At 41.1% G+C, this 24,649-nt stretch overlaps 1 protein-coding gene across 1 annotated transcript in view; it reads left to right on the forward strand.

The window, feature by feature from the left end:
* TSHR (thyroid stimulating hormone receptor) overlaps nucleotides 1-22,514 on the forward strand; it is a 189,123-nt gene extending 166,609 nt beyond the window's left edge. Inside the window, exons 9-10 of the mRNA XM_017873847.1 lie at nucleotides 15,801-15,989; nucleotides 19,131-22,514. Of these exons, the coding sequence (XP_017729336.1) occupies nucleotides 15,801-15,989; nucleotides 19,131-20,544 (1,603 nt within the window). The 3' untranslated portion in view covers nucleotides 20,545-22,514. The remainder of the gene's footprint in view (nucleotides 1-15,800; nucleotides 15,990-19,130) is intronic.
* Nucleotides 22,515-24,649: the final 2,135 nt, after the last annotated feature.

Below are 24,649 nucleotides of genomic sequence, written 5' to 3' on the forward strand. Positions count from 1 at the left end.
TATATATTTCTGACTCGTAAAGGTTTTGAGGGAGAATACAGTCATGTCTAATGGTCAACAAAATAAAACCAAACTTACCCACTCAATCAGCGTTTTTCAAGGTCACTTCTCAAAAGATCTAATTTAAAACAGATTCAATATCCAGAGTCAGAAGATCTATTATCCAATATTTGCTGTTTTCAAAAGACTTTTAAATTTAGTTTGGAAGTATAATAATGTTTTTTGATTGATTTTAATCAAGATATGCAATCTCATTTTCCATTTTATACTTTCCATTTTGATTACCTTGTTTTCTTTTATCTTATTTTGAAAGAGAATCTCTTGGTGTTTTAATCTCTAAGAAAAGAACACACTGAAATGCAATGCCTTTCACAATAATCAGAGTTCTCTAAATTCTAAATTATGTAACCCACTTTAGTATAGCATTTAGCATATTGTTGAGTAAGTAACTCCTAAGAAGAGGAAATCTCTGTAATAATATCCTTGAGTTTGCATTACAGGTATCAACATAAATAAACTTCAAAAATAAACTTTTCTTGTTTTTAGCTGATCAAATTAATTCAAGGGTCATGGCACTGTCATATTTCTTGTTTTTTTTTTTTTTTTTTTTTTCTTTTCTTTCTTTTTTTTAAAACTGTTTATGATCTTCACAAGATAATACTATTAGGTGGCTGAAAATTTGTGGCAGAGTCCTTTCCTGCATGCCTAAGAACACAGGTGAATACATGATTTTCTAGGATGATCCTGAGCAAACATATTTTAAATAAATATGTATTTGCATACAATAGCATATACAGTTTTTTAAGTGTACAGGTTGATGCGTTTTGACAAAGCTGTATTACTCTAGCCTGGTTAAGACCAGGAACATTTTCATCATCCAGAAAGTTCCCTCATGCCTCACCCTACCTCCCATAGACATGCTATGTTTCTAATATAAAAATTTAGTAGTAATTGACAGGTAATAGGATAGATGTATATCTCTATTACATGTCTTTACGTATACTTTATAGGAAACACTGCTATGCTGCTTTCCAAAAGGGTTGTCTCATTTTCTTTTCTCACCAGCAAGGTATGAGCATTTTATACTGGCCAGTGCTTTTAATTGTCATTTTTTTTAATTCTAGCCATTCTAGTGGGTCTCTCATTGTGGTTTTAATTCATGTTTTCCTTACTATTAATGATGTTGAGCATCTTTTCAGGCACTTGTCAGCTATTTGTATATTTTCTTTTACCCAGTTTCTGTTCAAATTTTCGCCCATTTTATTGGATTTTGTCTTTTATTATTCAATTGTGTTCCAGAATAAAATTTTTGACCTAAATAAAATCAGTTTTGGTGCTGACCACCAGCTCTCTGCCAACCCTAGTGCAAATGGTCCGTTTACTCACTTATTCCACAGGTATTTCACTAAGCATCTATTGAGGTCCAGTAGTTATAAGGATAAGACACAGCCTCTCCTTTGAAAAGGTTACAGTCAAATTTAGGAGAAATGTGAATAAGTAACTGTAACATAAGTTTAATGTAAAAGGAGCCAGAGGAGATATTTAGAGACTGAATGCGCCATTTCTAGTTAGGGTGATCAGCAAAAGCTTTATTAAAGGAGATAGTATTTGAGATGGGCTTCAGGTAAGGGGCAGAATTGCAACAGTGATAGAGTTATGAGAGAAAACAAAGCCACGTCTATAGGAAAATATGGGATGTGTTCAGAGGGAAAAAAATAACATAATTCAGGTGAAAGGATAGTGTTGGAATGGTGTTTTGAAATCGTATTATGGACAACCTAATCTGACTCAGCAGGTAAGGATGGCCCCTGTGGAAGTAGTAGTAATAGTTGCATAACAGATTAAAGTTTGTGGCCCTCAACTCACCTCAGCCCTGACTATATTATTCCTGGATACCTCTGTCACAGCCACTGAGTTGGGACTGCTAATCTGCACTTCCCGGCGATTTGACAGGGACTGGATCTCCCTCTGAGGGGAGGGAAATTGAGCCCCAAATTCTTCATCAGCCTGGAGCTCCTTGACTTTCTTTCTGTGCTTACCAAGTGAAGCTCTTGGTGCAGCTCCCTTGGAGAAGGGAACCTCCCTCAGACGCAAACCCAGGGGAGGCTTGCACGCTAGGCTGCCCTGCTCACTGACTGTGAAATGAGTTGCAAACACAAGACAAACTGACATCTTGTACTACCTAGCTTGGGCACCAAGCCAGACCCATGTCAAAGGAGCTGAGTTGTTGGGGGAGCAACTGAAGTAGGTCATCCCTCCTAAGTCACACGCCCACATCTCCAGAGGCACAGCAAAGGGGCTGTGAGGAAAATCATGAAAGAATTTGAAGAGAGAGAGCAGGCAATGATCTTTCCAAAATGGTGTGCATGCTGACTTCTTGACAAGAACAGGGAATGATCTGCTTCAGCCCTAGGAATTTTCACATTGACAACTCAGGATGCTCGGTTTCACCAAAATCCTAATTTATTGATCAGTAGCATCTCCTACTGCCATAGCGACTATTATGAGAAAAAAGAATTAATACATTAAATCACAGCAATCTGTATTGGCAATGTTACTTTCATAACTATTGGAGAAATTATTTGCAGAGCTGTCCCCAACTAGTGGGCTGCCTGCTGGTGGGAGAGGGATAAAGCAGTTAGTGCAAAGATCCTCAAAATCATACAAACCTTTGTACTTCTTCAACTGACTAACAGTGCAACTACTATCATCCCCGAAAGATTTTTACTTTACGTAAAAGTCCTCCAAAACACCGGCAGCCACTGTCTAGAGCAATGGCCTCAAATGGTCATGCATTTTATATCAGGGGATTCAGTCTGAGTAAATGTTTCCTATCTATGCCAGGCCAAAAGTAAACTAGAGTAGTTTTCTTCTCTAAAATAATTCATAAATTCATAAAATATTTCTTTAGCACGGTTTTGCTAAAGTTACTTATTTAAGTAATGGCTTTTTACCTTGATAAAAACTGGTAGAACATAAAAGAATTGTTGCTGAGAATGAATCCTAGGAAAACAACACTGCCAAAATGTTCTAAACCTTGTAAATTCTGAACCATTTTATTAACTAATTATCCCTCCTTAACCAGGAGCTCTTAACAGTAAAGAATCTGAAGTTTGTTCTTTGTTGAGCAAGTAGGACAATAATTACTTCTTCACTGTTCCTTCTTTGCAATTTTATGTATAAATAACTCTACCTGTTAGTGAGTACCTGCTAGGCTCTCCGCTATTTTTACCTAAATTTGATTTCAGCCTTCCAACCCCAAAAGGTTCTGACTTCTCCACACCACTTTTCTCAATTTTGGGTGATTTTGCCCATTTCAAGTCTCAATTATCTGTATAATGAAAGAAGAGAAACAAGATTGCATAGGACCAAATAGTAAAGCAAAAGCTATGTGTACTATGTTCTGTAGCAGGTTTTACTTGTGATTTTACAATTAATTAGAGGATGCTGGCAACAGGCTAAATAATGAGAGGTATAAATCAACCTTGGATTAAATTTTTGAATAAATAACCTACAAACAGAAAACAAAAAGCAGTTTTTAGCATGTAGAATTAGGCACACAGTTCTTCCCAAGTAAATGTGGATGGGTAATAATGTTTTCACTCTTCTGGGAGTTTACTCCTGGAACAGGTGGGAGGAAATAATGAAGCATTGTCATATGACACACTATCTCTGCCAGGACATGGAAATCCATCTTGTTAATTACATTCTGCCTCTGAGTCTAAAAGAAATAAACACTTTAAAAAAAGTGGACCTTTTATCTCACACAAGTAGCACTGAGGTTGACCCTTTTGCCACTATGATGATGATCATTTTGGGTGTGGTTAGGGGTTGTGAGGTTGAGAAGGGAGGGGAGTCGACATTGAGGAGGAGGCTATGCTTGTGTTTCAGCATCTGACTATTGGCAGTTGATATGGTTTGGCTGTGTCCCCAACCAAATCTCATCTTGAATTGTTGCTCCCACAATTCCCACATGTTGTGGGAGGGACCCAGTGGGAGATAATTGAATCATGGAGGTGGTTCCCCTATAGTGTTCTCTTGGTAGTGAATAAGTCTCACAAAATCTGATAGTTTTATAAGGGGTTCCCCCTTTCACTTGGCTCTCATTTCCTCTCTTGCCTGCCGCCATGTAAGACGTGCCTTTTGTCTTGTGCCTTCCGCCATGATTGTGAGGCAGGAGGCAATGTGGAACTGTGAGTCCATTAAACCTCTTTTTCTTTATAAATTACCCAGTCTCTGGTATGTCTTTATCAGCAGTGTGAAAATGGACTAAAAATTGCCCTGGTTTCCGTTTGTCACTGTGTGGTAGAATGCTGACTCACCAACTTACAGGATATGTCAATTTTCCGTTGCAGAATCCATTATGTTGCAATAGTAAATGCTGAAAGATTTCATAGATCATGGAAAGTATAGGCTTATAAGAAATGATCATAGTAATATCTGAGTTATAAAGCAATTTTATTTGTACACATAGACTTTGAGAAATGATTCATAATTTCTGATCAACTTTCTGAATAGTCAGACAGGAATTTTCTTATTAATAGTAAGTCATTTTTGAGCATTAGCTTTCTGCTTGGTTCTTTACAGAGAGTCTATCACTTTGGGCCTAACTATTCAATAGAAAGTATTCTTATTCCTATTTAACATATAAGGAAACTGGTGCAGAGATATCAGGTAAGTCCCCCAAGGTCACCTGGCCGTAAGGGAAATACTAGGATAGAAATTCAGTATTAACTAACTCTAAAACATAATCTCTTCCTGGTACATCACATCAACCCCTTTTATGTAAGAGTATTCTTGTACCTGTTGTAATTCTGCAACTTTACTTAATCATTTTCTTAAGTTTCTGCTTAAAAGCCTCCAGTGGTGGTTTATCATCTTCATTTTTAAAGAGACAAAGTCGTCACAAACAGCCTTCAAAGACCTATGCTGTTTGTCGCGCACCCATGCCACGTAGTCTCTCATCCTACCTGCTATTTCTTTCCTCTTTCTGGTTCTCCCCCAGCCACACTGAATAGGATACATGGCATGTTCCCACCTTAGGGGCTGGGCACTAGTTGTTTTCTCTGCCAGAGAACCCTCTCCCCAGATATCCATAGCTGGTTCCTTTGCCTGATACATGTCTTTGCTTAAGGCGAAGTTTCTCATTGAGGTCTTCCCTGAATGCCCTATTTAAGTTTGCAAGCTGCCCACCACTCTTCATCCCACTCCCCTGTTTTATTTTTGCCCATGATGCTTATTACCATCTGACATTCTAGATATTTGCCTACAGTGGTACCCCTTTATCCATGGAGGATATGCTCCAAGACCCATAGGGATGACTGAAACAGAGGATAGTCCCTAACCCTATATACACCACTTTTTTCCTCCAACACTGCTCCTGTCCTAACTTTAGTTATTTCAATATCCACATGGATTATCTTTCCTATACCTTGACTTCTGAGCTCCACTCCCGCAACAAGCCTGCCCTCCACTGTACTTCCAGGCTTCACTAGACCTGTCATGACCAGTGACTACAAAGCCTCCATAACCTTAATCTTAAACATCCTGCTCTCTTTCTATCTCTTTCCTTAGAATACATTAATCCTTCAATTTCTTGGTTCTGCCAGGATCTACAGTCTGTTACTAACATTTCACTGTCTCTCACCTCCCTCATATCCTCGCTCTTTCCTTATGCAGCTTAAATGCCATGTTCCATCATTAAAAACACTGACTTGTATACGCAGCCAACTAACTACCTTGCCTCTCTGTCTCATCAGCCTCTTCTGGCCAAGTCCAACCCTGATTAGGTCTAACCACCCACCTGCTGCAGGCCTGGGCTTTTGCAGCTGAACATGGCAAGTGGTTTCACCTTAAATCACTCACCCCAAGCAGGCTCTACCTGCTGCACAGCAATCACATCCCACTTCCCCATTCCCTCTCCCACTCTGTTGGATGACCATGTCCTATGGTCTCCCCTCTCTTCAGTTCTCTAGGCCTCTCCCCCATTCTCATGTCCACTTGATCACCTTGATTTCCATTTCACTGAGCATAAAATCAATCCAAAGAGAACTCCTCATGTCCCACTACCACATCTACCCATCTTCCTGCATCTACACCCACATCCTTTCTCCTCTTTTCTGTATTTTAAGTCACTTTTTAAGGCTGGCCCCTTCACTGGGGCCCTAGATCCCATCCCCTCTCAAAAACTCAAGGGCATCGCTTCAGCAGTCCTCTCCCTTCTTTCCTAATCACCTGTATTTCCCTCCCTACTAAATTATCTCCCATCAGTGTGTAAACATGCTGTAGTTTCTTCCATCTTAAAACAATATTTCGTGAATATGGATTAAAAGACACCTAAGAGGCATCAATTGAATATCTTTTCTGTATCTATTTGGATCTGACTTAAACAAGGTAAGAACTACCTTGCCTTTCTTGGAAAACTGATTGAATATTACATGGCCTTAAAGAGTTATTGTTTTAGATTTTATTTCTTTTAAAAGATTACTTAATTTTAGGAAAATATTGAAATATTTATAATTTTAAAAACCCCTTCCTTCATATCTACTTCCACCTACTGCCCTATTTATCTGTGCCTTTTTGCAGCAACTATCCCAGTTTCTGTTATGCTTATTCCAATCAGGTTTTCACTTCCCACCATGCCACTAAAACTCTCTTTACAAGGTCAACAGTGACTTCCACAGTTGCTAAATCAAATGGCCAATTAGTACTTATTTCAGAAGCATTTGACTCAGTTGCTGACTCCATCCTCCTTGGAATGTATTCTTCTTTTGGCTTCCAAGGCACTACTCTCTCTTGGTTTTTATCCATACCTCTGATTGTTCCTTCCTACTCTGTTTTTCTAGCTCTTCCTCTTCTTCCTGATCTCTTAATGATGGAGTGCCCCAGGGCTCCATCTTTGATATTCTTTTTATCTATATCTTTATTCACTTCCTTGGTGATCTTATCCACTTGCATGGCTTTACCTAAAGCCTATGATACCCAAATAGAAATCTCCAGTCCAGACAATTCTCCCAAATTCCATGCTCATAAAACACTGCTTGCCTGCCGTCACCATCTGGACGTCCAATAGGCATCTCAAACTTGACATGCCCAAAAGTGAACTTCTGATCATTCTCTCCAAACCTACCTCACCTGCAGCCTTCCCCATCTCAGGAAATGGTAACTTCATTCTCCCAGCTGCAGACTAGAAATCTTGGAGTCATTCTCAACTCTTCTCTTTCTCACATACCCCATATCCAATCCATCAGAAAGTCCCAATGGCTCTACTTTTCAAATATCTACAAACTCCCACCATTTTCAGTGTCTCCACTGCTACCACCCTGGTCCAAAGCACCATCCTCTCTATTTTTGGTCTCCCTGTTTCCACCCCTTGCTCACTTTGGTTATTTTCAAAGCAGCATCATGATCCTTTTTAAATAAGTCAGATTATACCATTCCTCTGCAGCCTTTTGATCTCACTTCCATGAAAATGCAATGTTCTTTTGACAGCCTACAAGGTCACTGGCCTCCTTGCTTCCTCAAACATACCAGGTGCACTCCTCACAGTCTTTACACTGCTGGTTCCTTGGCTTGCAATGCTTTTGCCCCAGATATCAGCTTGGCTGTCTCCCTCACCGCCTTCAGACATTTCCTCAACTATCTCCTCAGTGAGGACTTCCCTGACACTGTCCCCTCATCTCTCATTGTGACCCACTCCTGGTCTCTGCCTTTTCTCTTTCCTGTTTTCCTTTTCCCCATAGTGCTTATCATTGTCATCTAACATACTATGTATCCTCACTTTTTGAGAAAAAGTTACCTTTCTCTCCACTAGAAAGTAAGCATGAGGAGAGCAGGAATTTCTGCCTGTTTAGTTTACTGCTATAGCCCTAGCTTCTAGAACTATCCTTGAGACCCAGACAGCAATCAATACATTCTATACTTGCTAAATAAATGCATATTGCATTTCTAAATTATTTAAACATATTAATAGACAAGCTGACTGTCTTGAATGTATACCTTTTAAACCTTTAACTTATTTTTCAATTCAGTATTAATAAATTAATTACACTGTATTTTAAACAGCAAATTAATCTTTCTGCTCTTAGATGCATTTCATCTACCAATTTACAGATGTAACTGCACATTTACAATGGAGCAGCTTCCACATATTGACCTTTGGGAAAACCTACTTTCATGGCAAGCAAACAGAAAAGCCACTTGCAATTGCTGTTGGAACACTGGCAAGCCAATTAGCGCTTCTTTAATTTGCAATTGAGTTCATCATAAGTTAATCTTAAATAATAATCAATGACAAAATATCTCTCAAAAAATAAAAATAGTTTCAATGTTTGGGGATACTAGAGTACATAATCGCTTTTGAGGTGCAATTTGCTCTTCCTATGACATTAAACATAGCTAGCTCTTTTTTTTCCCTGGTGTCATTAAAATCTCATGATATTCTTCTCTGTATATAGCACTGCAGGACTCACTGTCTCCAAATTCAGGTCTTGTTACTTTCATTAGACACTTAACTCAAGATTATTCCCACGACCTAGGCAATTAGACTTCAAACCATCTGCCAGACTCAGCTCAGCTGCATTCTGATTTGCAAGTAAATGCTTGCTAGAGACAGATTCTCATGGTGTTCAATGCCCATTGCTTGATGAGCTCTTTGAAGAGAGTGCCAGAGCCAACAAAACAGAGGGAAGCCCTCCAGCTTGTAGGTTTCTATCCATATGGCTACATCCATAAGTGATTTCAGACCCCTTCATCACCCATAACAACTCTTTATATTCTTCTTACTCAGAAAAAAAAATACTACATGTTGACAGGTTTATTTTAGGAAAGAAGGTACACTATTTAAAAATCCTGGGCGGGGCGCGATGGCTCATGCCTGTAATCCCAGCACTTTGGGAGGCCGAGGCGGGCGAATCACGAGGTCAGGAGATCGAGACCATCCTGGCTAACACGGTGAAACCCTGTCTCTACTAAAAATACAAAAAAATTAGCCGGGCGTGGTGGTGGGTGCCTGTAGTCCCAGCTACTCGGGAGGCTGAGGCAGGAGAATGGCATGAACCCGGGAGGCGGAGCTTGCAGTGAGCTGATATCGCGCCACTGCACTCCAGCCTGGGCGACAGAGCGAGACTCCATCTCAAAAAAATAAATTAATTAATTAATAAATAATAAATAATAAAAATCTGGATTTGAAGTAATCAAATAAAACTTTGGGTGAGTAGGAAAAAATACAGCCTCAAATAACTTAAAATGATTCCTGACTTGTTGAGTTTGAGGATCTCTTCAGACTGAGATTTATTCTCCAACAACTCCAGAATTGGGAGACTATCAAATGTGGCTCAGTACTCAACAAGTATTTGTTCCAAGCTCTTGCACAGTTCTGTGTGCTAAATATAGTGGTGATTAAAAGTTAAAATGAAGCATTAAACCTAAGATTTATTTTCTCTCCCTCCTGAGATCCCCTTAAAAAGATGAGAAAGGAATTTTTCCTATTTATACATCCACAAGAATTTTTACTATGCATACATTCACAGAAGAGAGGTGAGAGCCCATCCATGGCCTGAAGAGCTACAGAATTCAGAATGAAGAAAAACAGAAGAGAAGGAAGCGAAACTCACAGTACTCAAAGGGAGCATAGTCAGAGACTGCTGTCTTGCCCTGTAAAATCTCTGGGAGGAATGGGACTTAGAGGTGATGGGTACGGCATGTGGTAAGAGTAAGACATGGGACTGAAAACAGAAGGGTTAACTGAAAGTTTATATCTGGAAACATGAATCCTCTACTCTATTTATGCGGAATTCTAACAGCTAAGTACCTCTCCACTAAGCTGAAGAAGTTGAGAAATCCTAAAACAAAAAAGACATTCACATTCTGGCACTTTAGGGTCTACCAGCATAATGGCCAACTCCCTACACAATTACCCTAAAGCAAAGTCTGCCAACAGAAAAGCATCCTCTTAAATATGAAGTGTGCAACCAGAGATCACCAGTCAATGAATGCTCCTAACACGGGATATCAAAACCAAGATACACAAATGCGGGAAAGTAAGCCTGGAGAAATCAAAGACACCACAGAAATGAGAAAGGACCAATAATTAAGGACTCGAGATAAATCTGAGAACACATTTCATCCCTATTACTATAACAATCATGATAATAATAATAAATATATAATAATAATAACAGCTAATATTTATTGAGAAGACACTAAGAGCTACTGTTCAACAAACTCAAGATAAGGAAACTGCAGCACGCAAAGTTTAAGTGACTGAAAGTAAGCGCAGAAGCCAGGATTTAAGTCCAGATGGTGTGAATTTAAAACCCATGATCCTAAACAAAGGGGTATGCTTCCTCAAATATGCTGTTTTTATTTTATTTTATTTTATTTTTTATTCTTTTTTATTTTATTTTATTTTAGAAGGAGTTTCACTCTTGTTGCCCACGCTGGAGTGTAATGGTGCGATCTCAGCTCACTGTGACCTCCACCTCCTGGGTTCAAGTGATTTTCTCCTGCCTCAGCCTCCCAAGTAGCTGGGATTACAGGCATGTGCCACCATGCCTGGCTAATTTAGAATTTTTAGTAGATACCGGGTTTCTCCATGTTGGTCAGGCTGGTCTCGAACTCCCAACCTCGGGTGATCTGCCCACCTCGGCCTCCCAAAGTGCTGGCATTACAGACGTGAGCCACCACGCCCGACCAAATACGCTGTTTTTAAAAGGAACAGAACACAAGAGAGTTCTCTTAAAAAATCTATTCAGGTATTTGACAAGTACGTATTTAGAGTCTTCTGTTGGCTAAACACCAGTCTAGGTACCAAAAATATGGCAATAAACAGAGCAGGCAGTATTCCAGCTCTCATGAAGCTAAAATTAAAAATTTAATAGAAGAGATGGAAGATGCACTCAAGGAATTTTACCAGGCAATTTAATAAAAGTAATAGGAGAAAATTCCAACAAAAGATGGAGATATGTCTGAGGGACCAGGAGGTGACTTTTCCTCTTATTAAGAATTCCAGAGACAAAACAGATAAAATGAGAGTAAGTTATCCCAGAAACAATACAAGAAAATTTCCCAGAGGTGAAGAACAAAGGTCTTCAGATTGAAGGGGCCTCTCTTCCCCCAGTGCCCATTATAATACATGGAAAAAGATTCCTATCAAGGTACACCTTCATGAAATATCACACCAGGGATAAAGAGAAGGTCTGAGAAGCTTCCAGAAGTAATAACAAGTCAAAAGACTCGGAAAATATCTCCCTCACACGGCCTAAGAAATTACTTGAAAATGTGCTCTAGGAGAGAAAAATCAAGAAAAAAGATGACACAAGATTCAGAAAGAGACTCCCATTGGGGAGGGGGGAAATAGTCTCCTAGGAAACTTGAACTTCAATCTGTAGATATTAGAGGAGGCATGGATTTCAAGCTGGAAAGCAATATGGTAAGATCTGTGTCTTAGAAAGGACATTCTTTCCTAAGTTTTTCCTAATGTCCTTTAGAAAAAACATTCTTTCCTGAGTTCCTAAGATCGGAATAGTGGAAGATTTCTGAGACCAGTCACGAAGTTTTTGCAAAACTCAGGTGAAATATAGTTCAGACCTAAACTAAGGTGGTAGCAATGAGAACCATGAAACTGTAGATGTGCAAACAGCTGGGCTGACATCTGATCATGGGGTGGGGGTGTTCTAGCACAATTTCATGTTGTTGTAAATATTCACAGCATGAATGTAGGGCAAGGGCAAGAGAGACTCCACAAGGACATAGAAGCTTCAAACCCTGGAAAATGGTAGATGGAAGACAAGAAATAAAGAAATTCCAGTAGGCTTCAAGGCAAGAATCATTCTATTTGAGGTATTTTGAGTGGACAGGCAGTGCTAGATCCATAGGAAGGTATAAAGGATCTCCTACCTTTCTGTCTGATAGCAACCAGACTGTCTGATTAAAACTGCAGATCACTGCAAGGGTGGTTAAATCAAAAAAGAAAAAAGGCAGTTGTTCCCCCTGCCTGACTCTGTAAGTGCAGAGATAGTGTGGGTGGAGTGCACAGGAGCACTTAAGGTGCAGCATGCCTAATGGATACTTAGAACTATGACAAGTGAGGATTAAGATGTCTTCAAGTATAATCGATTCTAATTTTGCCTGTAAGTGGCCTTAGAACTCTGAGATGAGGTTACAGAGGTAGTCCGGTGCTAGATCTGCAAGAGCTTAAAGGGCGTGGCAGGAAGCACGGATGTTATTCATGGTACATTGAGAAGTCACTGTAGGCCTTTAGGCAGGAAAGTGACATTACTCACTTCATATGTTATGATTACTCTGGCTACTATGTGACGAATGGATTGAAAAAGAATAAAACTGGACAGGAAAGATATTGCAGTAAGACATAATGTTAGCTTAGACTAGAAAGCTTACACTGGAGATGCAAATACATGGATTTGAGATTCCTTTGGAGTTCAGAATCATGGGTGTTTTGCAAGATTAAAGGTGGATGGGACAATGGTCTTGAGGAAATCCAACATGTTGCAGTGATTCCAAGATTACTAATTTGAGCAATCAAGTGGATGAGAGTGTCAATTACCATGTTGGGGGGAAATAGAGGAGGAGCAGGTTGAGCTGAGGGCAAGGGATGAAAAGCTAAGTTTTGAAAGCACCTATTAAGTTGGAGATGCCTGTGAGGCATCCAGGTGGAGATATCAAATAAGCAATTGGATCTACAAGTTGAGGTCTGGACTGGAGCTGTATTTGCCAACTTCATTGCTTTTGGCTTGAGCTCAGATAAACTTCAAATTGGGACAATAATTACTGAGGACCTACCATATGCCAAGCACCCATTGTGTGATAAATGTTTTTGTCATAAGGTTTATCCACATTTCCCCACATGTACTTTCTCCTTGCCTGACCAAGCACCCTCCTAGTTCAGCCTGAGTGGGACTTAACTTAGAGGCCACCTGGGATACATCATTACACATACTCAGACAAACTTTGGAATCAAATCTTCCCTCCCAGTTTCCTAATGAGTCCGTGGAGAGTTACTGCACCTGGATCTGTGTTCAAAGACTCCAAAGACCTGAAAGTGAAGGCTACTTCCTGGGACACTGAAGCTGAGTTCTCTAGACCCAAATGATGGTTATGATGCCACCCTTGGTTCACTGTATCTCCTGAGACACAAAGAGATATTTCTTTGTCTGAATTTTAGTATCTGCCTGCTTCATAAAAATGCTTTGAGAATTGAAACCAGCTTCTGAATCACTTGGAGAGCATCTTAAGTAATACAGATTCCCAGGCTCCACAAACAGAAATTATAATTCATTTGGTCTGGGACATGCCTCAATCTGTATTACAAATGATTCTGATGCTGGTCCAGAGTGATCCCTGGACTAGAAATGCTGATTTGCAGAGTGATAAACTGCCAATTTTTCCCCAGATTATCTGCCTCAATGCTGTCTCCATCACTTAGATCATTAGGGCAGTTTTACAAGAAGGCATCGAATTCTTTGACACTCTTCCCATTAAGAGGTGGACTGTATGTTCTCTGCCCTTGAATTTAATAGTTCTCTTAGAATCTGGCTGATGTAATGTGGGAAGGTCAAGTCACCTGGAGTAGCCACAGCAACAGTCTCAGCTGATCTGAGTCTTTGAATCACCTCAGCCCTGGCACCAGACATGCCAGTGAAGGAAATTGCAGATAATCCCAACCCCCAGGCATTGAGTCATCCCAGACTCCAGATCTTCCCAGCTGACGCCCCAGACATCACAGAACAGAGACAACCTATCCCCACCATTCCCTGTTCAAATTCATGATCCATAAAACCTATGCTCATAATAAAAAGATTGTTGATTTATGCCACTTAGTTTTGGGGTGTTTTGTCATGCAGTAACTGAAATAATTACTAACATGTTTTCTCAAGAAATATGTATTAAAATGCAAGCACATTACTTGGATCAACTCTTTCAGATGAACACACAATCAGTGTATCTAGCAGACAACAAAGCAGGGAAATGAGCCATGAGATGCTCTGACATGAAAGCATCACTGGGAAGAGCAACCTAAGATGCTTCCAGAAAGCTGGAATTGAAAGATGGCCACACCTTGAAGACAGCATGGCTAAAAGAGAAAGCCATGCCTCAAAAAGGACAGATGAGGCAGGAGAGCAAACCCAGCTTCATTTGCTTCACAACTGTGCTTAAGTCTGGTTCAAAAGTCCCTCCACTCTCTCACTAACCGCAAAGGTGTTAATTTATGTCAGTTTATAAATGTCTAATGTTAAAAATCACCTGGGGATAATACAGAAACAAGCGCCAAGGGTATTTTTTGTTGTTGTTGTTGTTGTTGTTGTTGTTGTTGTTGTTTTGAGACAGAATCTCACTTTGTCACCCACGCTGGAGTACAATGGCATGGTCTCAGCTCACTGCAACTTCCGCCTTCTGGGTTGAAGCAATTCTCCTGCCTAAGCTTCCTGAGTAGCTGGGACTACAGGCATGTGCCACCATACCTGGCTAACTTTTGTATTTTTAGTAGAGATGGGGTTTCACTATGTTGGCCATGCTGGTCTCGAACTCCTGACCTCGTGATTCGCCCGCCTTGGACTCCTAAAGTGCTGGGATTACAGGCGTGAGCTACCGCACCCGGCCGCGCCAAGGGTAATTCTTACCACCAGGCAAATTTGGGAAATGCTAGATTATATATACTTTTTAATTAAATACAAAATAGCAACCGCACCAACCCTTTCCTCACAAGAGTGACAGCCCTGTGGTGAGAATGGGGTTAATACATGAGCTTCATGTTCTGATGGCCTTGAACCTTGAGAATATAAATCCCAGCTAAGTCCAATTACAATGATGTGGGGGAAGAAATTGAAAATAATGGAATTCACTCGCTAATCGGATACTATTAATTATATTAAATATTTTAAATGGAATTATCTTCTATGAGGAATATTTTAATTGACAAAATATAAAATAGGAGGGATATTAGGTTAAACATTCATGGATTTATTCAAGCTATTAATGGTGCCAATAAAAATGATGGCACAAGACATGGAACCTGGGACTCTTTGGGATTCAGAAAAGAGCAGAGAATGCCACACTAATGCCATGAATTCATTCTACTTTAGTAACTAACACTAATGTCTACACTGTTCCCAGCCTGACCGCCACCCCCCACCCCATTGTTCTCGGAAGTGATTTGTATCTGATTTCACATTGTTAATATCAACATTTGAGTTTTCTTTCCAAGAATTGATTTACAGTTTTCTAAAGACACTGGAGGGGTGGGGGCAGGGGAATTGTTGTCAGTCATGAATTCCCAGTGTAACTGGTTATGACTCCGAGGTCTGCGTCATTATCAGATTTTCATGGTACTGATGTTGATTCATATCAGTGATCAGTTTATCAGTCCCCAAACTCTAGTCCCCACAGCAGCTGATAGAAAGGTAGGCCCCTTTGTCTCTGTTCTACTTTATTTCTCTTGCCTCTTGAGACCCTTTCATAGTCACATGGTGCCATGTTGCAGAGTAAAATTGACATCTCCCTCTGATTCCAAGACTGTGTGTATTGTGATGGATAGAATAAAATGACCGTAGAAATAGCATTTGTACTGATGGATACTGGAATTCCAAGGAGTTCCTGTAACACAGACTTAGAAGCCTAATATCCATCTCTCCTTAGACCAGGAGCTCAGCTTATGTACTCAGTAGAAGAAAGGAGCATGTCATCTCCCCATTTACCTCAGGCCTGTTTGACTTTCTGGCCAAGGCTGAGAAGGCCCTGGCTGCTCACTACCTCTCTGCATTTTTCTGTTCTCTACCTCCCAGGGACGTGTCTCATACCAGTGTTACTGCCCTTCCATCCAAAGGCCTGGAGCACCTGAAGGAACTGATAGCAAGAAACACCTGGACTCTTAAGAAACTTCCACTTTCCTTGAGTTTCCTTCACCTCACACGGGCTGACCTTTCTTACCCAAGCCACTGCTGTGCTTTTAAGAATCAAAAGAAAATCAGAGGGTAAGTGGCAGGGACCCGGCAAAAGTGACAAAAGACTTTGGTGGAAGTAGAATTCATTTCTTGGTTTTGGGGAAGACGCTTCCTGGTTTGAAAACCAGGTGGAGATGATATTGGAAGCATCCATATAAAACAGGAGATCCATGGGACACAGTGACCCTGCGGACCAAAAGTGGGTGCAGCTGAGAAATAAGGCAAATGTTGCTGGATAGCTGTAGAGCAGAAGAGGTGACAGCACAGGAGAGAGAAACACAACCAGATCTCACAGAATCTTGTAGAGTTTATGCAGACATGATTTCCGGTTTCCAGGTACAATTCATAATTAGATACTGCAACACATATTAGACCCCAGACACCACAACCATGAGAACAGACTTATAAATAACACAAACAGTTGGGTTACCTGATCGATTTGGGCCTCCCAAATGTCATAACTCACTGGTTACATGCCTGCAGGCTTTGGAGTCAGCTGGGTTTATACCGCAGCTCTGCCATTTTCCAAGTTGTGTTATCCCAGCCTAGTTACTTAACCACTCTGAATCTTTGGGAATGGAGATCGTAATGCTATCATTCATAGGAGTTTTGAGAAGATTAAATGAGAAACTGAATGGAAAACACCAGAATGGAATGGCCTGGAATATTATAAGATCTTCATTAATATTAACTGTGATATATAGTATGTGCACATCAGGCTGCTTATGAGTCTGTGAAGGAGGGATGGCCTTCATTTTCTCTCCAGGCTTTCTCTGATTCTTTTACTTTTTCACTTTTACTCTGCATTATTTCCCCTGTTGTGTCTTCTATGATCTGTCCTCCTAATCCACCTTCATTATCTCTATTCAGTCCTCCTCAGCTTCTATGTATTTACTGATTGACTTACTACACACATAATTGCAGTCAGGAAAATATCAGATCAGGTGTGAGGGCAGAAGCTAAAACAGCCATACAAAGAAGGCCAATCTGGCAGCCGGGCACAATGTCTCACGCCTGAAATCCCAGCACTTTGGGAGGCTGAAGCGGCCAGATCACCTGAGGTCAGGAGTTCGAGACCAGCCTGGCCAACATGGTGAAACCCCCGTCTCTACTAAAAATACAAAAAACAAAATTAGCCGGATGTGGTGGTAGGTGCCTGTAATCCCAGTTACTGGGGAGGCTAAGGCAGAAAAATCGCTTGAATCCAGTAGGTGGAGGTTGCAGTGAGCCGAGATCATGCCAGTGCACTCCAGCCTGGGCGACAAAGCAAGATTCTGAGATTCCGTCACACACACACACACACACACGCACACACACACACACACACACAAAGAAGGCCAACGTGGGCATCATAACTGCAAAAAGCCAGGAGTGGGGTAGAGGATGGTGATAGTGGACTCTACACTGATGTCATGGGACACTGAGAAGGACTGGACAAGGGCTGGGTGGGAGGCTTAAGTGGACCTCAGGGACAGGGTCTAGATTTCTCCTTAGCCTCCAAACAGTTGAGAAGATTAAGTCCATTAGACATTTTAACCAGAACCCAAGAGATCAATCAAAATCTGCTCAACAGCTGAGGCAAGTTAAAGAATCCCTTTTGTTGTAAGTCTGGTGAGCAAGGAAAAAACTAAATCTTATTTCCACAAGCATGCGTGTATGGTAGTGTCCATTCGTTCATTTGTTAAACACATATTTACTGAGCACCTTCTATGTGCCTGGCTGTTGTGAATAGAACAGACAAGAATTCCCTCTCGTATTTTACTTACTGTCTAGTGGAGGAAATCAGAAAATAAGCAGGCTGGCCAGGGGCAGTGGCTCATTTCTGTATTCCCAGTACTTTGGGAGGCTGAGGTGGGTGGATCACTTGAGGTCAGGAGTTCGAGCTCAGCCTGGCCAACATGGTGAAACCCTGTATCTACTAAAATACATAAATGTTTTATTTTTAAAATATTCAGTTTGAAACTAAATAATGATGAGTAGAGGCAGCCATGTGTTTTTCAGGCAATGAGAACATAGGGTTTTGGAGTTTTGAATAGGAATAATAATAATAATAATAACAATAACCACCATATGGCACTCACAAAGCTACAGGTGCTATTGTAAGAGCCTTAAAAAGATAAATTCATTGAATCCTTTAATAACCCTATATGAAAGAGTCACTCCCATTGTCCCATGTTACAAATGAGTTAACCAAACTTCATGGGCCTACCCAAGCTAGTCAATAATAGAGCCAGGTTCCCACCACGGCGACTGGCTTCAGCATCCACATCTTTTTTTTTTTTTTTCTTTAGACAGAGTCTTGCTCACTCTGTTGCTACTCAGGCTGGAATGCAGTGGTGCAATCTTGACTCATTGCAACCTCCACCTCCCAGGTTTAAGCGATTCTCCTGCCTCAGCCTCCCAAGTAGCTGGGATTACAGGCATGTGCCACCACGCCCAGCTGATTTTTGTATTTTCAGTAGAGACAGGGTTTCACCACGTTGGCCAGGCTGGTTTCGAGTTCCTGATCTCAAGCGATCCGCCTGCCTCAGCCTCCCAAAGTGCTGGGATTGAGTCACCGTGCCTGGCTAAGTATAGGCAGGAGCCAGCACACCTGGCCACTTTGTTGGGTTTTTTTGTTTGTTTTTTGTTTTTCAATCACTGTTCTTGAAGTGGTTGCAGAAGAGAAATAAGACCAATGCCACTGGATCACAGTAGGGGAGGGGAGGTCATAGAAATGATGTCGCAGAAACAGGCCTGCCCGGATCCTGTAGAACCTTACAGAATTATGTACATCATAGTAAGTAGTTTGCATATTTTTGTAAATGTGGGAACCATTCATGGGTTTTAAGCAAGCACTCTTTTTTTTTTTTTTTTTTTTGAGACAGGGTCTCACTCTGTCACCCAGGCTAGAGTATAGTGGCCTGATCTCGCCTCACTGCAGCTTTGACCTCCCCAGGCTCCGGTGATTTTCCCACCACAGCCTCCCGAGTAGCTGGGACCACAGGCATATACCACCGTGCCCGGCTAATGTTTGCATTTTTTATGGAGATGGGGTTTCGCCATGTTGCCCAGGCTGGTCTCAAACTCCTAGGCTCAAGCAATCCGCCTGCCTTGGCCTCCCAAAGTGCTGGGATTACAGTCATGAGCCACCGCACCCAGCCTGGCACTAACTTTTTTGTTGCCTTGCAGAATCCTTGAGTCCTTGATGTGTAATGAGAGCAGTATGCAGAGCTTGCGCCAGAGAAAATCTGTGAATGCCTTGAGTAGCCCCCTCCAGCGGGAATATGAAGAGAATCTGGATGACAGCATTGTTGGGTACAAGGAAAAGTCCAAGTTCCAGGATGCTCATAACAACGCTCATTATTACGTCTTCTTTGAAGAACAAGAGGATGAGATCATTGGTTTTGGCCAGGAGCTCAAAAACCCCCAGGAAGAGACTCTACAAGCTTTTGACAGCCATTATGACTACACTGTGTGTGGGGACAATGAAGACATGGTGTGTACCCCCAAGTCCGATGAGTTCAACCCGTGTGAAGACATAATGGGCTACAAGTTCCTGAGAATTGTGGTGTGGTTCGTTAGTCTGCTGGCTCTCCTGGGCAACGTCTTTGTCCTGCTTATTCTTCTCACCAGCCACTACAAACTGAACGTCCCCCGCTTTCTCATGTGCAACCTGGCCTTTGCAGATTTCTGCATGGGGATGTACCTGCTCCTCATTGCCTCTGTAGACCTCTACACTCACTCTGAGTACTACAACCATGCCATCGACTGGCAGACAGGCCCTGGGTGCAACACGGCTGGTTTCTTCACTGTCTTTGCAAGCGAGTTGTCGGTGTATACACTGACGGTCATCACCCTGGAGCGCTGGTATGCCATCACCTTCGCCATGCGCCTGGACCGGAAGATCCGCCTCAGGCATGCATGTGCCATCATGATTGGGGGCTGGGTTTGCTGCTTCCTTCTCGCCCTGCTCCCTTTGGTGGGAATAAGTAGCTATGCCAAAGTCAGCATCTGCCTGCCCATGGACACCGAGACCCCTCTTGCTCTGGCATATATTGTTTTTGTTCTGACGCTCAACATAGTTGCGTTTGTCATCGTCTGCTGCTGTTATGTGAAGATCTACATCACAGTCCGGAATCCGCAGTACAACCCAGGGGACAAAGATACCAAAATCGCCAAGAGAATGGCTGTGTTGATCTTCACCGACTTCATGTGCATGGCCCCAATCTCGTTCTATGCTCTGTCAGCAATTCTGAACAAGCCTCTCATCACTGTTAGCAATTCCAAAATCTTGCTGGTCCTCTTCTATCCACTTAACTCCTGTGCCAATCCATTCCTCTATGCTATTTTCACCAAGGCCTTCCAGAGGGATGTGTTCATCCTACTCAGCAAGTTTGGCATCTGTAAACGCCAGGCTCAGGCATTCCGGGGGCAGAGGGTTCCTCCAAAGAACAGCACTGATATTCAGGTTGAAAAGGTTACCCACAACATGAGGCAGAGTCTCCACAACATGCAAGATGTCTATGAACTGCTTGAAAACTCGCATCTAACCCCAAAGAAGCAGGGCCGAATCTCAGAAGAGTATATGCAAACGGTTTTGTAAGTTAACACTACACTACTCACAATGGTAGGGGAGCTTACACAATAATAGTTTCTTGAATATACATTCCAATCTCATGACACCCCCAACACATAGCTGCCCTCACTCTTGTGCAGGCGATGTTTCAATATTTCACAGGGCAAGAGTTTATCTCTGGAGAGTGATTAGTATTAACCTAATCATTGCCTCCAAGAAGGAAGTTAGGCTACCAGCATATTTGAATCCCGGGTGAAATCAAAATAATCCATACTATCTAGAAGACTTTCTTGATGCCAAGTCCAGTGATGACATCGTGTAGGATGTTCAGCAAATATTAACTGAGCCATGTCAATATAGAGCTTCTCAGATTTGTATAGCATTTCATACTAAAGATTCAGCAGATGGAAAATGCTATTAATTTGGTTGGTGACCACAAGATAAAATCAGTCCCACATTGGCTCAGTTCAACTAGATGCTCCCTGATACAAAGAGAACTTGATTACCTTAAAACTGAAAAGCCAAACACAGCTAGCTGTCATACAAGGAACAGCTATTATGATACATGAAGGAGGGAAAGAATTTGCTTTAAGTTTTGTTTTGCTTTGTTTTGTTTTTTAACTCAACCTATGAATCATCTCTTGACAAGAATCCACCTGATGTGAGCAAGCTATTATGTGTTGCCTGGAAAACCTGGCAAGATGTCAGCTTATGTGGCCTAGCAAACTAAGAATTGCTCTTCTTGGCCAGCCTCACAGCATAAAAGATGTGAACCCTAAAAAGTCTTTCTAAGTGGCAATAAGTGGGAATTATGGGCAGAGCACACTCAATCCCCTATTGATTAATAAAACAGGCTGGACATTAATTAACTATGGGACTTTGGGCAAATCACTGGACCTCAGAAATCTGTAGAAATGAAGGAGTCCAATAGCCTCTTCCAATTTTAAAACTCTAGTACATCCCTTTCCCTCAAAAATGTATTTCTAAGATAAAGAGAAAGAAGGGCACTAAGTAAGTAGAATCTGTTTTTCCTATTTTGTAGGGCTGCTGTCTCCTAGTCCTTGAAGCCTAGACATGTGACCCAGGAAATTTTTCCTTTGTTTCACTTTTGATTATGATGTCTGAATCAAAAATTCAATTGAGTAACCATATTTCCCTGGATCTGCATCATTCATTTAATTACTAGATCTACCCAGCTATAATCATCAGGCCAAAAACAGATCCGTGTTTATATAGAAGAATAAACTATGATTGCAAATTTTGGTTATTTAGAGTTGCTACTTCACTATGAAGAGTCACTTCAAAATACTTCACTTGTCTTTAGGGATGGGTTTTGCCATTTCCAGCCCACAGTATGATACTAAAGCTGTCAAGAGAGGTTTCTTCTTTTCTGAAACTGCCAGCTCTTTCCAGCCCTGTTTATCACTGGACATAAAACCTCTTTTCCCCAGTAATTCTTCTTTACTTAAAATAGTCAGGATCTTTATCTACAGATGTGCCCTCCAGGTTACCTGTGATGATAGCCCTCTAATGTACTGTTAGAAAAGTCTCCAAGCAGAGATGACATTACTTCTGAATGCTCATAAACCACGCCATGAAATAAAAGCTCTTTGTTTTTTCAGATTGTGGAGTGTGGTTAATGGGGCCCCACAGATGGTCCCTGCTGGACTCACCTGGAGTCTCTCCACAGCCATACCCATTCATCACTATCATTGAGACTTGCACATCTTAATAAAACTATTATAAACATCTAAAATCATGACTTACCTAGAAATTCACTTGTAACTAATGAAATTAAACAAATGTGTTGCCTTTTGTCATGTGTTTCTCTCCTGTGACATTTCGAAATATCACATCTTGATAGATAATGTGTTTCATCTCGAACAGCTGAACTAATGCTTTGGAAAGAGAGTCCTAGAAAAGTGACTTCAACAGAATTGTTACTAAAATTTGCATTCACAACATGAAATAAATTTTCTTCCTATGGAACAATTGTGCCAAGTCCTAGAGTGTTGTTCTTTTTTTGTTAACCTGTGAGTTTCTTTGGGGGTTACTATTGTATGTGTTAAAACTGAAGACAAGAAAAATAATTGGCACATTTGCTAATGAATCCATATTAATAAATACAGTGTTGACAGCCAATTAATAACTTAAGTATAACATTCTGTCTTGATCATAAGTGGTTTTTATGTGAAAAAACTTACTCCTGGTGAACTGAATTATGATTAATTGACAGGGATCACTAAGAGAAAAAACAATAAACCAAATATATCAAGTAAATGATTGGTATTGACACTAGCAATTTAAATAGTGTGCTAATGAAGACAACAAACCTCCAAGTCCTGTTCATAGTTCATGTTATCTAGCACCTTTCAGTTATCTGAAGATAAACCCAAATCATTGAGGATAAATGGCCACAGACTAGTCACAGTGGAGGTCACACAATTCATTCTCTAAAGCTCATGCATGTTTCTCAAAAGAGTATCTCTTAAAACACCCCCAAAGTTTATTGACTCCTGCTTTAAAGATAATCTACTGCATCAAAGAAGCAGCCAGTGAGGAGAGAGTATTACAGGGCAGCACCATGAGAGTGGCAATAAAGTAAAAGGACGAAAAGAAGAAAACTGTAACCACAATACTTTTTTAAAAAACAATAAAAGTTTGAGAACAAATGCTCTTACTTTAGGAGAAAACTGTTTCATAACATAATTGAGTGATTCTCATTCATTCCGAGTACCTAAGGGGCACCATAGAAACTTGTTGGCATCAATGCATTCTGTTTTAAAAGCTATAAAAGTTCCAGTTCCAAGTGGTAGACTGACTTTCTTTCAAATCCCACTGACATGACAGGGAAGAAATTTAAAATAAGATCAAGCCAAAACTGCATGGTGAACGTGAGAGATAGAACCACCAGCAAAGCAAACATGTTGACAGCTTTCTGAAAGATGGAAGGTCTATGGCCTTGAGTTGATGGTAACTAACTGTAGAGGAGGTTACAGCCTAGAATATACTGACAGGATAAGGCTGCAACTGCAGACGGATGTACTTCCCTGCAGAGTCCCAGTGAGCTTTCCAAGCCTGAAGGTTACAGGACTGAGGGTTAATTAGGGCAATTAATTGAAAGTCTGTGTCACTTGGACCCTCCCATCTACCATCACTTCATTCAGTTTGAATAACTGACATATGCAGTGTTTGCTGCAATTCATATCTCAAAGAAAGTGAACGATTCCTGTAAACAGGGAACTCCTCCCACTGGCCCACTTCCTGCCCTCACACATAAGTGAAGCCTGATCATTGAGGCATTACCATCAGCAACCCCCGCCACCCCCACATGAAGTCAGGGAGAAACATCATGGGGGAAATGATCTATACAATCTGCTGACATTAGCCATTCACATTCTTCACTCAAAAATGTAAACAAGACACAAGAATTTCCAGATATTTGAGAGAAATAAACTGCACATCAGTAGCACACAGACACACACACACACACACACACACAAGGCCAGAATGAACAAAAGAATATTTCTCCAGAGAAAATAGATCATTCATAAACAGAATATTGTTGTTTAATTTCACTAAATAACTTCAGAGAAATTGGAGAGACTATCAGACCCCAAAACAATAAAAATTACTATTAAAACAATAGTAGTAATCAAAAATTAGAAAGAGTTTTGGAAAATTTTAAATGAGATTGCCAAAGTAAGAGATTTACCAGGAGTGGAAGTTAAAGTGAAGAAATTTCTTGGGATGTTGAACAAGTAAACAAAGTTGTGAAATACCAGACAAAAGTTAAAAGATGCAGAGGATCCATCTCCAAGCCAAACATCTGTCCAAGAGGAGTCCTAAAGAAAACATAGAAGGCATAATCAGGCCGGGCGCGGTGGCTCAAGCCTGTAATCCCAGCACTTTGGGAGGCCAAGACGGGCGGATCACGAGGTCAGGAGTTCGAGACCATCCTGGTGAACACGGTGAAACCCCGTCTCTACTAAAAAATACAAAAACTAGCCGGGCGAGGTGGCGGCGCCTGTGGTCCCAGCTACTCGGGAGGCTGAGGCAGGAGAATGGCGTGAACTCGGGAGGCGGAGCTTGCAGTGAGCTGAGATCCGGCCACTGCACTCCAGCCCGGGCG

This window comes from Rhinopithecus bieti, unplaced genomic scaffold (assembly GCF_001698545.2).
Source record: "Rhinopithecus bieti isolate Rb0 unplaced genomic scaffold, ASM169854v2 scaffold_6782, whole genome shotgun sequence".
Taxonomy (NCBI): domain Eukaryota; kingdom Metazoa; phylum Chordata; class Mammalia; order Primates; family Cercopithecidae; genus Rhinopithecus; species Rhinopithecus bieti.